Source organism: Physeter macrocephalus, chromosome 18, assembly GCF_002837175.3.
Source record: "Physeter macrocephalus isolate SW-GA chromosome 18, ASM283717v5, whole genome shotgun sequence".
In the NCBI taxonomy this organism is placed as follows: domain Eukaryota; kingdom Metazoa; phylum Chordata; class Mammalia; order Artiodactyla; family Physeteridae; genus Physeter; species Physeter macrocephalus.
This window is the reverse complement of record NC_041231.1, coordinates 44,915,456-44,931,634: the sequence shown is the minus strand read 5'-3', so window position 1 is coordinate 44,931,634 and position 16,179 is coordinate 44,915,456. Positions and strand designations below refer to the sequence as shown.

At 45.3% G+C, this 16,179-nt stretch overlaps 1 protein-coding gene and 1 long non-coding RNA gene across 7 annotated transcripts in view; one reads left to right on the top strand and one right to left on the bottom strand.

Moving 5' to 3' along the window:
* Positions 1-6: 6 nt before the first annotated feature.
* LOC114484183 (uncharacterized) overlaps positions 7-16,179 on the bottom strand; it is a 21,418-nt gene continuing 5,245 nt past the window's right edge. For 2 of the 3 annotated variants that reach the window (XR_003676778.2, XR_008615650.1), the window contains 2 exons: positions 9,829-10,006; positions 7-1,904 (listed from right to left, as the gene is read on the bottom strand). This is a non-coding gene — a long non-coding RNA (uncharacterized lncRNA). The remainder of the gene's footprint in view (positions 1,905-9,828; positions 10,007-16,179) is intronic. The other variant, XR_008615651.1, reaches the window with a different exon arrangement.
* Positions 3,944-15,972, top strand: CRIPTO (cripto, EGF-CFC family member). 4 transcript variants are annotated; one of them, XM_028478717.2, is made up of 7 exons: positions 3,944-3,982; positions 7,873-7,912; positions 8,732-8,784; positions 8,867-9,001; positions 9,438-9,552; positions 9,637-9,746; positions 10,950-15,972. In XM_028478717.2, the coding sequence occupies exons 2-7, from the start codon at positions 7,878-7,880 to the stop codon at positions 11,060-11,062; spliced, it is 561 nt and encodes a 186-aa protein (XP_028334518.1). In that variant the 5' UTR covers positions 3,944-3,982; positions 7,873-7,877; the 3' UTR covers positions 11,063-15,972. The 4 variants fall into 4 exon arrangements, 2 of the variants coding, with proteins under 2 accessions (XP_028334518.1, XP_007126152.1); XM_007126090.3 differs by lacking the exon at positions 3,944-3,982 and having other exon boundaries at positions 7,060-7,912; XR_003676777.1 differs by lacking the exons at positions 3,944-3,982; positions 7,873-7,912; positions 9,438-9,552; positions 9,637-9,746 and having other exon boundaries at positions 8,381-9,437; positions 10,950-11,027.

Below are 16,179 nucleotides of genomic sequence, written 5' to 3'. Positions count from 1 at the left end.
CCATAGGTTTCCAGAGTTTCCAGAGCGGGGTGCACTTCAAAGGGCCCAGGGTCATTTGCATAAAGGAAATCTTCTCCCTGGAGCACCTTAACCCATCTCTGACACAGCTTGGGTTTTACACTTTGGTCTCCTTCCTCCCTCCACTTGCATTTCATCCATTTCAAAACCATTAAGAGCTGTGAAGAATGCCTGAATGCAATCAGATACAAAATCCACTTAAGAAGCACTTTAAAATGAGATCCTCCAGGTCTTGTGAAACCAAGTGGGACCCCAGCTTGCCTTCCCTAGTCTCACTCCAAGAAGTCTGTCTGCCCATCCATTTGTCTGTCAGGGGCCACTGACCTTGACCTGGTCAGCAGCCATCAGGAAGTGACTGCTCCTTCCCCATCAACAGTTTTTTGATAACACTAAAATGGCACTTGGCATAGATTACTGGGCTCATCTTATCTAGGGGGAAGAGGAAAGGGAGCAGGAGCCCAATCTTGGAGATCGCTGTCTCCCCCAATACGCTCAGCACATATAGCTGGTCAGTAAATATTTGTTGAATTAGATGGGAAGGAAAAAAATTTTGGTGAGATTTCTAAACTATAGTCATGTCTAAAAGTCTAAATCAGAATCCCCTACCTTAACATGGTTTCCAGTAAATACATCAGGACTACCTCATCTTGTATATGGTGAACTCTCTTGAATAAGTTGCCCAGAATTTGGCACTGCTTGGAGTACTTAGGATTGCCTTTTTTTTCCCTTCACTGTTGCGGGGCGGGAGTATTCTTTGTTGTATTTCCTGGCTCAGGCTAGGAGGCCCAATTTGTTTTCCTTTGGAGCTTCTCAAAGACCTAGTCCACGCCCGCCCCACCTTCCCTTTTAGAAAGTAAGGCTGAAATGTAACGTTGCGTCAGCCACAAATGTGGCAGATGGAATAAGATTTAGCCAAAAGGAAACCAGCACAGGCAGACACTGCACTAGAGGCTGGGGAAGCGAGATTTCCAGAAGACCAGGTTTCTGGATCTCCTAGTCTGAGGGCTAAGGCATAGGGTAGGGGCTGGTGAAAGACAAGAAAACCAGCAATTTACAACAGTGTTGACAAAATGAGGGAAACTCCAGTTCAAGTTCCCTCTAAGAACCACCTGCCAGTCCCTAGAAAAAGAAATACAAGCATCCAATAAACATAACAGTGCAAATCTAAACAACAGGATACTATCTTCACATATAGAATTGGCAAAAATTAAGATGCTTGCTGCAGCCAGCTGGTAAGGACCTGGAGGATCTGTGGGGAAGGGAGGAGAAGGGAGGGACAGGAGACCGGTGCTGCCTTCTTGGAAAATAATTTGGAAATGTTCACCCTTTAACCAAGCAATTCCAGTGCCAGAAGTTTATAGGCTAGATATATTCCCAAGCAATCACCAGGATATACATATAAGGGAGTTCACTGCAGAACACAGAAACACACCAAGTGATTCCTGATAAGATAGTTTATGATACGTCTACATAGAAATTCATATGATATAGTCCCCACCCCCTGTACACACATACACAGATGGAGTCCCCTCTTAAGCCCTTCTCTGTCCCTCTTACCCAATTACTGTAACAGTATAGCTCTAAAATGGCTCGTTTCAGCAGTCTTCCCTACTGAGATTGAAGATTTTTGAGAGCAAGAATCTATTCTTCTAAACCCCACACAGAGGTCTGTAGCAAATAGAGAATAGGTTTCCAGCGGCTGTTTGTTAACTGGTGAAAACAGAAAGCCATTTACCTGATGAACGGGCGAGGGCTCCACTTCTGACAGTGTTACTTGAGTTTTATCAGAAGCTGTTGGTCGCTGAGCTTGGTGGGATAAGAGGCCTCGCGTTCCTCAGCTGGAGAAATTCCCCGGCCTGGCTTGCCGTTCTCCCCCATTTTCTGGCCTGAGGGGACAATGACAGAAGTAAGACACGTGTCCCTAGGAATCCTATGATAAAAGTAGGCTTTGACCTTAAAACGTCCTCATTGTGCTGCAGAAATGGCTGCTCTGTTTATTAACTATTCAGTTGGGGTTTAATTCTAAATGGTGTCGACCACTGAAATGTTCGAATTGGCTTTTTAAAACTATCCTACCTCCAAATGTGTTTTCTTCCTTGAATTTGAGACAGACACTGGAAGTTTCTCTTTTTTTTTTTTTTTTTTGTGGTACGCGGGCCTCACACTGTTGTGGCCTCTCCTGTTGCGGAGGACAGGCTCCGGACGCGCAGGCTCAGCGGCCATTTTTTTTTTTTTTTTTTTTTTTTGTGGTATGCGGGCCTCCCTCTGTTGCGGCCTCTCCCGTTGCGGAGCACCGGCTGCGGACGCGCAGTCCCAGCGGCCATGGCTCACGGGCCCAGCCGCTCCGCGGCATGTGGGATCCTCCCAAACCGGGGCGCGAACCCGGTTCCCCTGCATCGGCAGGCGGACGCGCAACCACTGCGCCACCAGGGAAGCCCATGGAAGTTTCTCTTTTGATTACGATGTTTTTTTGTTTCGACTATTCTTGGTTGGTTGGATGGTTTTAAGGCAAATTCTTACTTGTATATTTTAAACACACACAACTCTGTCTCTCTTGCCCCAGTGTTTAACACAGGACAGCTCAGAGTTGTGGAAGCCAAGTTCGTGTGCCCAATGCATGTTTCGGTCTGTTTTGCCCCTTTGTGCGTTGGCACACAAACTTGGGTTTGACAACAAGAGGGCGATACTGAACCGTCCTGAGACCAAGACCATTTGTTTGTCAGTGCCCTCCATAAGGGAGGAGGTGGGCTGCTGGTGACTGGAGAACCCCCATTCCAGGGTCTGCCATCCCCAGGCCCTCTGTGGGTCTCTAACACAGTACTCACTGGCCAGATGCTGGGTGGCATCTGTCAGTCAGCAATGACCGAGCAGAGGTGTCCAGTGGCCGTCCTAGAGTCACCAATCAACTCCCCACCCAGACACAGCCGCACAACTACAATCACTGATTATCATCCTTTATCCCCCCATTACGCGGTGGGGTCACCTCTCACCAGTGTGTCCCCAGAGCCCAGCCCTTGACCGGTAACATAGTAGACTCATTAAATACTTGTTGAATGAACAGTCTGCAGGCTGCCAGCCCGATAGCAAATGTCTGGCCACTCAGGCACCTCTGCCCTCCCCTCCCCCTCATCTTCTTCCTAACTCAAAACTTTGCCCAGATTCTGTCTAGTGCATACACTTGACTTTCTTTGCCCTCTGTACCCGTGGGGAATGCAGATCTTTTCAGTGAGTTCCAGTCTTTGGGTACACAGAGATTCTGTGTGGGCTGCAGGCTGAACACACCAGCCATGCAGACTCAGGACCTTGGTTCCCTCCTGAAAGTGGGGAGGTGATTTCCAGGGATCCTAATTCAAGTCTTAAAAGTTCCACAAGAGCCCCTTTAAATAAGGAAGTGTCAATGCAGGGGTGGTGTCCTGCTGCCAGTTCTGCCACAGACCTGCCCAGCCTCTGTGGAAAAAGACATTTAAGTCTACAGATGGGATTCTTTGTTTCATCCATAAAATGAGACTAATATTGCCAATGCTGTTGTCTACTTAGCACACCGGATTGCTGAGGACTGTGAAGTACAAAGTGTACTAAGAATGTACTGTACTTTCTTAAAGCCTCGTGCAACTCCTGGGGTTGGGTGATTAGCTTTCTCCTCTGCACTGGCCTTCCCCATATCCAACTACTAGAGTTTCAGGCCAAGTTCCCCATTCTCTCTGAATCTCAGCGTGACACTTGAAGCTTTTTAACAAGTTGAAAGGCCACACAGGGAGTTGAAGCACAGCAGGAATTAGTGAGCTGCTGTGGAGTAAAAATGCTACCAGCTATAAGTAAATGGGCTGCATCGCATCCCATCGTTGCTTTGATGGGGACCTACCTCCCACTAAAAATAATTTAAAGTTTAATTCTCCCAAGATGCAGGTGTAGAAGCAAATAACGGCTCTTCTTTAGCACCTGTGGACCTGTTGCCTTCACAGAGGTAAACACTGATCCTGAAATGGCTTCAGATGCTGCTGCCAATTCGTTTTGTCACGGTGTAAATCCAATGGACAGAGACGGGTGACAAGAGAACTGAAACAGGAGGGAAGGGGGCAGGACACAACCCTTCAAGAATAACACAGTGGTTGAGAAAAACTGGAGACGACAAAAACTGGTTAGATAACGACGCAGATGTAGAGAATGGACTTGAGGTCACGGGGAGTGGGGGAAGGGTAAGCTGGGACGAAGTGAGAGAGTAGCATCGACTCTCTCTATATACACTACCAAATGTAAAATAGATAGCTAGTGGGAAGCAGCTGCAGAGCACAGGGAGATCAGCTCGGTGCTTCGTGACCACCTAGAGGGGTGGGATAGGGAGGGTGGGAGGGAGATGCAAGAGGGAGGGGATATGGGGATATATGTATGCATATAGCTGATTCATTTTGTTATACAGCAGAAACTAACACAACATCGTAAAGCAATTATACTCCAATAAAGATGTTTAAAAAAAAAAAAAAAAAACTGGTTAGAGCCGACCAGGCCCAAGATGGTGGAAGATTTGACTCCGCGTAGACCTTGAGCTCATTATGCACTCATTGTAATACATTAGCATATGCTAAATGACACACCCACAGGCGCCATGACAGTTCCAAGGCTGATCATAAAAGGCCAAAATGTGGGCGATGGCCCAACTCCTGGAAATCCCTGCCTCTTCCCCACTCGTTAGCCTATGAAATTACCCAGCCCATAAAAACTAACCAACCCATATTTCGGGGCCCTCTCGCCTTTTGAAATGGACTGCATTCTGCCTATGGAATGTGTATCTCTGCTTTCACTTTACTATGGCTCGCTCTTGAATTCCTTCCTGCTCAAAGCCAAGCACCCTCACTTGGTGGCCCGTCCCAGGAACTCTCCCAAGACCTGGGACATGACCATCCTTTCTAGCCCCGTTTTCCTGCAACCTCTTTACATTAATAAGTCTACTTCTTACCTATCACTTTGCCTCTCGCTGAATTCCTTCTGCGCTAAGACATAAAGAACCTGAGCTTCATTAAGTCCTGAGACAAGTTGTGCCATTTCAGCACCAGATAAAAGTTTCACACTTGTGTGCCTGGCAATATTAGGTAAACACCAGGCTTTTACTTTAGAAATTAGGAGTGAATGATATTGAGAAACTACTTATGACTTTGGACATATTTAATAACGAACTAAATGATCTGGAGCACTCAGATGTTAGTTGAGAGTGTTACCAAACCCAGGCTCTGTGGCTCGTTGCTCAAGAGTCCAGTACTGAAAGACAAGTGTTGGGTAAAAGGAAAGATAGCCTTATTGAGGAAGCTAGCAACCCTGGGGAGATGGTAGAGTCATGTCACAAAGACCCAAACCCCCAGGTTTTGCTTGGGAAAAGAGGGAAAGGGGTTACGTGCAGGGGAGGGGTCAGTCTTCTATTTTCAGAGATGATTGTCTCCATCACGTGGTTCCAAGTAGCCGTCAGGTCTCGCTTGTGGTTGGAACATTATCTGACCCATAAATCTTTGGTCACTTAGTCCTGGAGAATAAGGAACAAGGGTGAAGCCTATAGAAAAACTAATCCTCAATCTCGATACACATCAACAGCTTTCTCCATCAGCAGCAAGCTAAGCGAAGCTAATGGTAGAACTCAGGCATAGTAATAATTAAGAAATATATTGGGGGGAATTCCCTGGCAGTCCGGTGGTTAGGACTACATGCTTCCACTGTCAGAGTCATAGGTTTGATCCCTGATCGGGGAACTAAGATCCCACCAGCCTTGTGGTGTGGCAAAAAAAAGAGAAAGAAATAGATTTGGAACAATGCTGAGTTGCTGACAGTCCCTAGTTACAATCTCATTTCCTCAGTTACAGTCCCCACTGCCAGATTTTCCTTCCATGTCTAGGGAAAAGGGGTGAAGACATCTTCTGTAACTTCAAGCTGAGCATGGGCGACGAAGGATTCTTAGAGTGGAAGGATCTGACATGGTGTAAGAAATATTCTTTGGCTCCCTTACGTGCCTGTTGAGATTCCAAAAGAGGCATCTCATTACTAACGTTTTAAGTAACTGTTTTGCAAAGAGTTGGCGTCCCAATTATGATCCCTTGACTAGAAGATAAAATCCCAACTTAAGGATTCCTTCAAGCATTGACCTAATCCCAGAGGGAATCCAAGAAAATAGGTTCATAAACCAATCCCATCCACCTTGAAATAGGGGAGTATGGTGGGCTAAGATCTGTTGGAGCCAGGTGGCCTGTTGTGTCAGCGTCATCTTGATTGTTTTAAGCACAGTTAATCTTCAACTCCAGGGTCAGTTTTTTCCCATTCTCTTGAGGCCACTTCTTGGAATTGTGCTAGCCATAGATTCAGTACTGCTCAAGACAGAGCAGCTTATGTCATGGCTACAGTCTGGTCATCATGCAGTTAGCTTTTTCCCTCTGGTGGCAGTTATAGTATCTGCAACACAGCTCAGGAATGTGCATCAGACACTGTGTCCTTCAGGGAGGAACTGAAGATTCTGTGACTCTATTGTCCTAATCATTAACTGCTTGAACCTGCTCCTTTGTGATTCAACAGGAGACAAGGGACATGGAGGGGCTTTTTGTACCTGGGAGGGCCCCTCAGGGTCCTGCTTGGTTTCAAGAAGCCATGGGCTAAGTGACATGCCTCTCCAGCAGCAGCGTCTGGGGCTTCAGGGAACCACCAAATAAATGCTTACAGGGTAACAGGGGACACAGCTGAATCTGGGGTTAATTCCCGTGTTGTTGGGGGCGGGACGGAGGAGGGATGGAAGAGGCCATACTGTGGGCGCTGGGAGACTGTTAAAATGCAGTGAAACCCAGTGGCAAGGCTGAAATGGCCTCCCAGGCCGGACTGCCATGTTTCCAGAACTTTTTCCTAGAGCAGGCCTGGCACCCCGATGCGCAGGCCACCAAGAAGGCGCAGGCCCTGGACGCACACTCGCACCTCCCTGCCCGCCTCCCCTCACCCCACACCCCACCCCTGGCGCCGGCTCCGCTTCCTTCCAGTCTCTCTTGCAAATTCAGGTGCGCCTGGAATTTACACCCACTCACTCCTGCGAGGGCAGGAACCCCCTCCTGACCCTGAACTTCTGTTTGGACTACCTGCTTCCTTGCCTTTCCCTCCCGCCCGCTGAGACACACCCTTCTCGACCACCTGAGTCCGCCTGGAGCGGAGCACGGGCTCAACACACCTTTCTTGGAAAACCAAAGATGAAAGCAAATTTCGGGAAATAAAACTTTTCAATAATATATCAAACGCCTTGGGAGACCCACACATGGTGTTCAGGTTTTCCCGATTACAGCAATACTTTCCACCACTCCTCCAACTTGGAATCACCACCCAGTTAAGAGTAATTGGTTTGCTCTTTTTTTTTCTTCTTTCTTTCTTTCAAAGAGTAAATCTGATCTTTTTAACTCGAAACTAATGATAGAGACATTAGGGCTAATTAACAACAGTTTTACAAGAATGGCCTTTTCCATTCTCTCTTTGTTTGGCCGCTTCACCGCCTCTCACCTCCACCCCCGAGTGTTTAAGCATTGTAATGCGCACGGGCCTCCGCCTCCCCGCCCACCAGAGGGCTGTCCCCGCCACCCAGGGGCTTGTGGCTGAGGAAGGAGAATCTCCCTGAAGGTTTTATTCAAAGCGTTTATTAGGACCGACCTGAGGAACCCCCCAGTTTCTTCCGACATCCTGGCTCCTGCTTCTGAGACCTTCTGGGGAGACCATATTTCTCATCTGGGATATTTTTCTCTTTAAATGCCCATTTTCACTTCAAGAAATCAACGTTTTCCTTTGGGTGTTTTGGCAATGACTGCGAATTAAAGCCAGCCTAATATCTTTTTCTTTCTAAATTGTTAGGAGCCATGGACCAAAGAAAGATGGAGCGCTTTTCTTCCAGGTATGAACCAATCTTGAGTGTGAGCTTTTGACTACTAGTTTCCCAGCTTAGGAAACATGTCCTACACCTCTCTGTTGTTTGATTTCATCTCGTTAAAAACTTAAAGAGCTGCCAACAGTGCTGCTGTTTTTCCGAAAGACCTGGAACTTAAAGTTGCATCCACCTTTGCTATTGGCTTTTAACATCTTCAAACAGGTTACTGGCTCTGCCTCTGAAATGACTAGTGTTTTCCTACTCTTTTGTTAGAAAAGGTAAATATTACAACGAAATTAAGAATCTGCTTCTGAGAAGGTTAAAGGTATAGGCAGGTTTTCAATATTTGGGAACAGTTAAGAATAATGGGAAATTTTTTTAAACCTTGAACATCTTTTTTTTTTTTAAACCTTGAACATCTTTTAAATGACTAGTTTAAATAAAATAGTTTGTAAAATGTGATTCATAAATTACACAGAATGTCATCCAGGCATTTAAAATTCCTATGCGAAAACCATATGCAGGAGAAAAAACATATGTGAAATAGAAGATAAAAGATTTATACCTACTTAAAATTATGTGCATATGAGGACAGAGCCTAAGAAGTAATAATACATATTGGAAAGAGTTGGAGATTAGGTGGACTTTATTCTCATCATCTTTCTTTGTGTTGTTACATGAATTAGTCAGCCATTTTAAAAGAAAGGAAAAAGAAAAAAAGGAAAGTGGTGCTCTACAATTTCTCCCTAGTGGTCTGTGGTCCTGTGATGAGAAGACCCAGGTGTTAATTCAAAGGGATTTTATTTGCTTTGTTTTGCTAATGGAGGTCTGATTTCCTCTTCCTAGTATGATTTTGATCCTGGCCTTTTCCAGAGCATTTGAACTGGGATTAGTCACTGGTAAGAGATTTTGCTTTTTTGATCACTAGCAATTTTCACGTGGCCTGAAATACAGATGTAAGGAGTTAATTTTGTCATTCAGGATTGGGCCACTGTGAACTTGCCCGTCCGTCACAGGGAGACCTGGCCTTCAGAGACGACGGCTTTCAGTCCCGGGAGGAGCCTGCAATTCGTCATCGGCCTTCCCAGTTTGTACCATCTACGGGAATCCAGAACAGTAAGACGTATCTGCCTTAGATCTACAGTGCGGTATTGCCATCCTGGTCCTTCACATGTTTCCTGAGTATCTTTTAGACCCTCTTTCACCTAAGAGAGTGGGCACCTGATACTGGAGCTGGGCAGATGAATAGTTGGACTGGTTTTGATTCTGGGGGCCAGACAGGCATTGTGTACTTCACCTCCACAGAATGCAGTTTCCCTCACCTGATCCCACTTCATGCTGGGGACTCCAGGTACCACCACTGGCTTATGCATGGAAAAAGATTTCTCTGATCACAAGCACAGGTAGCCAAAGGAACACTAAAAAGGACAGTCTTATTCTGTGAGGTTTATAGACATCTGTCAACACTTGGGGAGATTAAGTCCTTACCGCCATACGGGAACTCAGCTTTTCAATCCTTCCACCCTCTCAGCCACCTTTTCTTACATTTCAGGTAAGGAGCTAAACAGAACCTGCTGTCTGAATGGGGGAACCTGCATGCTGGGGTCCTTTTGTGCCTGCCCCCCCTCTTTCTATGGACGGAACTGTGAGCATGACATGCGCAAACAGTAAGCCACTGAAAGAGGCTGGGGGTGGAGAGGAGAGGGAAGGAGAGGTGGGGATTTAAACTCCGCATGTCCGTTCACCCTCAGGAACTGTGGGTCTGTGCCCCATGACACCTGGCTGCCCAGAAAGTGTTCCATGTGTAAATGCTGGCACGGCCAGCTCCGCTGCTTTCCTCAGCCGTTCCTACCTGGTTGTGGTAAGCAAAGGGTTGCCTCTTTTGCCCTCTCAGGTTAGTTAGTTGCCTGTGGACACTTAATTAACAGGGTCTCTCCTCTTACCTCATGGCTTGCTGAAGACTGGCAGCCAAAGCTCTGCTTGTAAAAGCATCGAGGACTCCAGATGGGATGGTCACCCTGGTGTCCTTGATATTTACTTCCTCAATATGTGGCCAGTCGTGCTGCCTTTCAGGTGGAGAGTTGTTTCAAGTCTATTCGACGTTCTACAGTATGTGAAATTCTGTAGAGGCAAATAAACAAGAAAAGACTTGGCCTCTTAAACACGAAGAGACACTCTCTGGCGTTCCTTTCTTTGGGCAGGGAGACCCAGACAGGCTCCAGGGGGGCAGCTCAGTTAGTGCCCACCCCACAGCAGGGTTGGGGGAACCCAACTCCAATTATTGCCCTTAAATTCCACCAGAGGAACTGACCCCACTCTCCTTTCTTAGGAACTTCCTCAGGGATCCTAAAAGGCCCCTCTAGGGTGCCCCCTGGTGATTGGTCTCATAACCCTTTCACCTCATTGATTTTTACTGATTTGAGGAAAACAATGGCAAGGGCAGGGACCTAGAAGAGAACAAGAGAAGAGGGTTTGCTCCCTACCCCAACCTGAGCCAGATTTCTAGGGCCACCTTAGTTCAGAGGCCTCTCCTACTTCTGACCCTGCAGGTTTCAGAAATTGAAAATGTTCAACCAATTGAAAATGAAAACAAATGCTTCCTTGAGTACAAGATGGGACCCCAATCCAGGCAGGGATTGTCTTTTCCTTTTGCATTGGGTATCAGGCCCAGGATAGGTGACTGGAAGGTGGGGGTGGAATGGCTGGATAGGTGGGGATCATATTTTCTCCCTGGAACTCGGGACGCAAAATGTGCTGTCTCCTTAGCATCAGAGCCTAACCAAGTTCTGCCACACGCCAGCAATTATAGGCGTCACCGGCTGGGGTAGGTTACCAGGTGTGAGAGCATGTATCCAGGGAAGATCAAGTTAACAGTTTGTCAGAATATTTTCTCAGGGGAGTCTAATTGCACATAATCGGTACTGTTGATCCCATAAGCACATTGTACTCATCAAATCTTGGGCCCTAACTGCTTTTGGGTTCGTGTAGATGTGCCACGTGTGCGGGCAACAGGATAAAGTGCCAGAGGGATTTCCTTTAATGACCAAGTGTCTCTACCTTCCAGATGGCCATGTGATGGATGAGCACCGCACAGCTTCCGGGACTCCAGAATTAACACTGTCTGCATGTGCTCTTATGCTACCTGGCATCTGCTTTGCTATACAAAGTTATTATTAACCCACATTTGTGTGCAGCATTTGCCATGCAGGTTTCATGACCTTTAAAGGCTGTCTCTCCAATGTCCCAACTGAGAGATGATCATTTGTTAGTAGCCTTGAAATGGTGAATAGATTTCCCTATGGTCCCTAACATTTCCTTAAAGTACCAACTACTTTCCTCTTCCCTGCCCTCTCCAAAAAACTACTTTAAAAAAAAATATGCCATATCTTGTTCCTAAGTCCTGTGTTTCTTGATACATGTAACTCTACCAAGGGCTTATTAATAGTTTCTTTTAAACAATTGAATTCTATCTTCAGATTATTAAAGGTTACTCCCAATGTGGAACTGAGCATAAAGTATTGAATAGAGTTGTGATCAGAGTCAATTAAGATAGTATCTTAAGGGCTTCCCTGGTGGCGCAGTGGTTAAGAATCCGCCTGCCAATGCAGGCAACACAGGTTCAAGCCCTGGTCCTGGAAGATCCCACGTGACGCAGAGCAACTAAGCCTGTGCACCACAACTACTGAGCCCAGGTGCCACAAGTACTGAAGCCCACGCGCCTAGCGCCCGGGCTCCACAACAAGAGAAGCCACCACAATGAGAGGCCCATGCACCACAACAAAGACCAAATGCAGCCAAAAATAAACAAAATAAAATAAATTAATTTTAAAAAGATAGTAGCTTGTAAATGAAAGGAAACGTTTGTAAGGGGAGCACAGGAGAAGGGAGGGCACAGACATCAGAGGAGAGAGACAGGATGCTGGAGTAATGGAAATGTGTGTGTATCCCTGGGAGACTAGGTAGAAAAGTGGGAGCAAATGAGAGATTTGAGAACATAAAATGCATTACTTGATTGATCAGATGGTACAGAGAAGCAGATTAAAAAGCTAAGTTGAAGGGCAAGTTTCTATCATCAGTAGGAAACTGTATAAGACAAGGACACCTGTTTTCTCAAGGATTTGGAAAGAGAATAAAGTTTCCTTGAAAAAAAATTATATCTAAATTCCCTCAATGTATTAAGAGTGCTTAATACATTATGATGTCTCCATACTAAGCAATTATTTTAACAGTGGTAAAAGAGAAAATGTTCACAATATATTTAGTTGTAAGCCAGGTGATAAAACTATACATTGTAAAGTCCATTTTGAAAATATGTATCTGGTGTATCTGGTCTGCCCAGTAAAAGTGTGAAGTACGTTGACCAATGTGTGAACTGTGGTTATTTCTAGGTGGTGGGATTTTTTCCTTTGCCCTTCTCTGTTTTCCACGGTGAGGGCATATTTTTGTTTTCATATGGAACGAGATGACTACAACAGGCTTAAAACTGAGGAAACTGGAAGCGCCAAGAGCTCAGAGTGGTGCCCAGTTTTGTTTCTGGCTTTAGTGTGTGTGTTCTGCTGTGAGGGACAAGATTTGCTTCCATTATTTATGTACTGCTGGATCCACAATTCGTGTTTTTCCAAATTAATGCCCTGCAGATGGAAAATTCCAAACGAGTGGAATTTTTTTTTTCAATGTCCAATGACAGAAGGTGAAAACGGGATAGGCAGGGAAGCAGTGAGGGATACAGAGCGTGAGGGTGGGCCGCCCAGTGGGGAGGGCTGTTCTGTCCACTTACTGGCAGTGGGGCCCAGTTTCCCAGTTTGAACCGGGTTAGTCCCTACACCACAGTGTTGTTAGAATGAAGTGAACAAAATAAAACACTAGCACAAAAAGTTTCTCAACAAATGTCACATTTCTTCTCTTTCTACCTTCCTATTTACCACAAAGTAGTGTAAAACATTTTTTAGCCCAGAAATGGAAAAATTTTTTTAAACAAAAAAAACTTCAGAGTATTGAAAGAAGGCTTCTCGTTTGTATGCAACTACTGTAATTCCTAACCACACTGTGGGCAAGGCTGGACCGTGTTTTCCAAAGTTAGGCATTCACACTCTACCTTATACGGGCCACATCACCTGTGCTTAATTGTTTTCTTTACATCAACTCATTTGTGTATTGCAGTAAAACATACATAACATAAAACTTATCGTTTCAACCATTTTTAAGTATAAAGTTCAGTGGCATTACGTACATTCACATTGTTGGGCAACCATTTCCACAACTTTTTCATCTTTTCGAACTGAAACTTATTAAACACTAACTCCCCATTCCTCCTCCCCACAACCCCTGGCAACCACTAGTCTACTTTCTGGGTCCATGAATTTATTCTAGACACTCACATAAGTAGAGTCATGTATATCCTTTTGCGACTGGTATATTTCACTTAGCATACTGTCTTCAGATTCATCCATGTTGTAGCATGTGTCAGAACTTCATTCCTTTTAAAGGCTAAATAATATTCCATTGTATGTATATGCCACATTTTGTTATCCTCCATTAATGGCATTTGGGTTGTTTCCACCTTTTGGCTATTGTAAATAATGCGCTATGAACATTGGTGTATAAATATCTCTTCCAGTCATTGCTTTCAGTTCTTTGATCTATATACTCAGAAGTGGAATTGTTGGATCAAATGGTAATTCTATGTTCTAATTTTGTGAAGAACCACCATACTGTTTCTCATAACAGCTGCAACATTTTGCATTCCCACCAGCAGTGCCCAAGGGTTCCAATTTCCCCACACATCCTCACCAACACTCACTGCTTTCTGGGCTTTGCTTTTATTCTTTCAAAACAGCTATCATAGTGGGTGTAGAGTAGTATCTTACATGGTTTTGATGTGCATTTCCCTAATGACTGGTGATGTTGAACATCTATCCACTTAAGTGCTTTTTACTTGTCCCAAACAATAGCATTTGTGAAGCCCTGGATAATTTATACCAGTCTTGAAATTTAAAAAAAAATAATGAATAATAATAACGTTCACCTGTATGCCATCTAAAATCATGAACCAGAGGTACATTTTGGGAAATGGTGTGCAAGGGGATGCAAAAGACTCTAGATTCTACCCTCAAAAGCCTTACAGACTTCTCAAAGCAAAGTGTCCACATGGGAACCAATAAAGACACACCTGGGTCCACGCCGACTGGAAAGCATTTTGGCCTTTGACCCTGTTACTCCATGTGCGTGGACTTGCCCTGGGTCACTCAAATCACTGTTGCTGACCTAGAGGCCTGACATCAGAGAAGGGTTTATTGCACAAGGACTCAACCTTAACCTTGGAATACGACCACCTTTAAAATACCATCTTTAGAAAGAATTTTTAATGACATGAAATGTATAAAACACAATGTCAGGTGAGAAAGGCAGGGCACAGTGTGGCCTTAACCAGAATTCTTAAAAGGTCGGAAACATGGAAATACTGAAGTGGTCATTTCCAAGTAGGGGGATTATGAGTAACTTTTTTTTTTTTTTTTTTTTTGTGGTATGCGGGCCTTCCCCTGTTGTGGCCTCTCCCGTTGCGGAGCACAGGCTCCGGACGCGCAGGCTCAGCGGCCATGGCTCACGGGCCCAGCCGCTCCACGGCACGTGGGATCCTCCCATACTGGGCGCGAACCCGGTTCCCCTGCATCGGCAGGCGGACGCGCAACCACTGCGCCACCAGGGAAGCCCTATGAGTAACTTTTTATCCTATTTTCTAAGCTATCTACAATTGCATATAATTGATTTTATAACTGGGAAATTAAGGTTTTGTAAAGACTAAAGGCAAGCTTTCTTTATGATGTTTGTATTTGTGAGGTTACAAATAATCCTAGTGAGGTCCACGGAGGTGTTCATATGGGAGAGTGAGGCAGTTAGCCAGGGACAACTATGAAATTACAAGGAAAGAAAATCAACTTCAAGATGAACAGCTAGATGGAGAAGAGTTGTCTCTTTTTCAGTGAAAATGATGACAGAATTATGCTATGATGATGTCAATAAATAAAAGGAAACAGTGTAGGGGAAAATGGTTGCTCTGGGATGAGTCTTAGGTCAGGTTCCCAGGAAGCTGAGCTGTTGGTGTGCAGGAGGGGATTCCTGGGGGGAGCTCCCGGGAGTAACACTTGAAGGGAGCTGCCTCAGGGAAGGAGAAGTTAATTGCGATGTTGCAGTGCAGGAGTGATGCTACGTGTAACGGAGGCCTCGGCTGATGCCATGGGAGCTCCAGGGCTGGTTGACCCTTCAGAGCCATTCCCAGTTGAAGCAAGGGGCTGGGCCTTTGGACTCCTGAGTCAACAAGTCAGTATGGCGGTTCCTCAAAAAACTAAAAATAGAGTTGCCATATGATCCAGCAATCCCACTCCTGGGCATATATCCTGAGTAATCCATACTTCAAAAATACACACGCACCTCTATGTTCACAGCAGCACTATTTACAATAGCCAAGACATGGAAACAACCTAAATGTCCATCGACAGATGAATGGATAAAGAAGATGTGGTACATATAAACAACGGAATACTACTCATAAAAAAGAACGGAACAATGCCATTTGCAGCAACATGGATGGACCTAGAGATGATCATATTAAGTGAAGTAAGTCAGAAAGAGAAAGACAAAAACCATATGATATCTCTTATATATGGAATTTAAAATATGATACGAACTTATCTACAAAACAGAAACCGGCTCACAGATATAGAGAATAGACTTGTGGTTGCCAAAGGGGCAGGGTGGGGGAGGGAAGTATTGGGAGTTTGGGATTAGCAGATGCAAACTATTATACACAGAATGGATAAACAACAAGGTCCTACTGTATAGCACAGGGAACTATATTCAATATCCTATAATAATCCATGATGGAAAAGAAAAAAAAAATGTAACACCCACCTTGGCAGAGATAGAGCTGTGCCTGTATAATACAAGTATCTTGCATGGGGTGGGGGGGTGAACACAATCTGTGCCTCCACCCCTCCTCCCCCTCCCACTTTTCCTATCTCCCCACCCCCACTTCAACTACTGTGGGGGAAGGACCACTCTGTGAGCTGAATCCCCTCACAGGTCTCTCATAGATCCCGTAATACTCCAACACCCTGATTTGTTTTCTTTTTTTTTTTTTTTTTTTGGTGGTACACAGGCCTCTCACTGTTGTGGCCTCTCCCATTGCGGAGCACAGGCTCCAGACGCGCCATGGCTCACGGGCCCAGCCGCTCTGCAGCATGTGGGATCTTCCCGGACCGGGGCACGAACCTGTGTCCCCTGCATCGGCAGGCAGA

What these genes read in the sequence shown, in the direction of transcription:
- CRIPTO (XM_028478717.2), top strand. Translation starts at nt 7,878, where the DNA reads ATGGACCAAAGAAAGATGGAGCGCTTTTCTTCCAG. An exon ending in ATGGAGCGCTTTTCTTCCAG is followed by an intron (nt 7,913 to 8,731) that starts GTATGAACCAAT and finishes TCCTCTTCCTAG; the next exon opens with TATGATTTTGATCCTGGCCT. An exon ending in TGAACTGGGATTAGTCACTG is followed by an intron (nt 8,785 to 8,866) that starts GTAAGAGATTTT and finishes TTTGTCATTCAG; the next exon opens with GATTGGGCCACTGTGAACTT.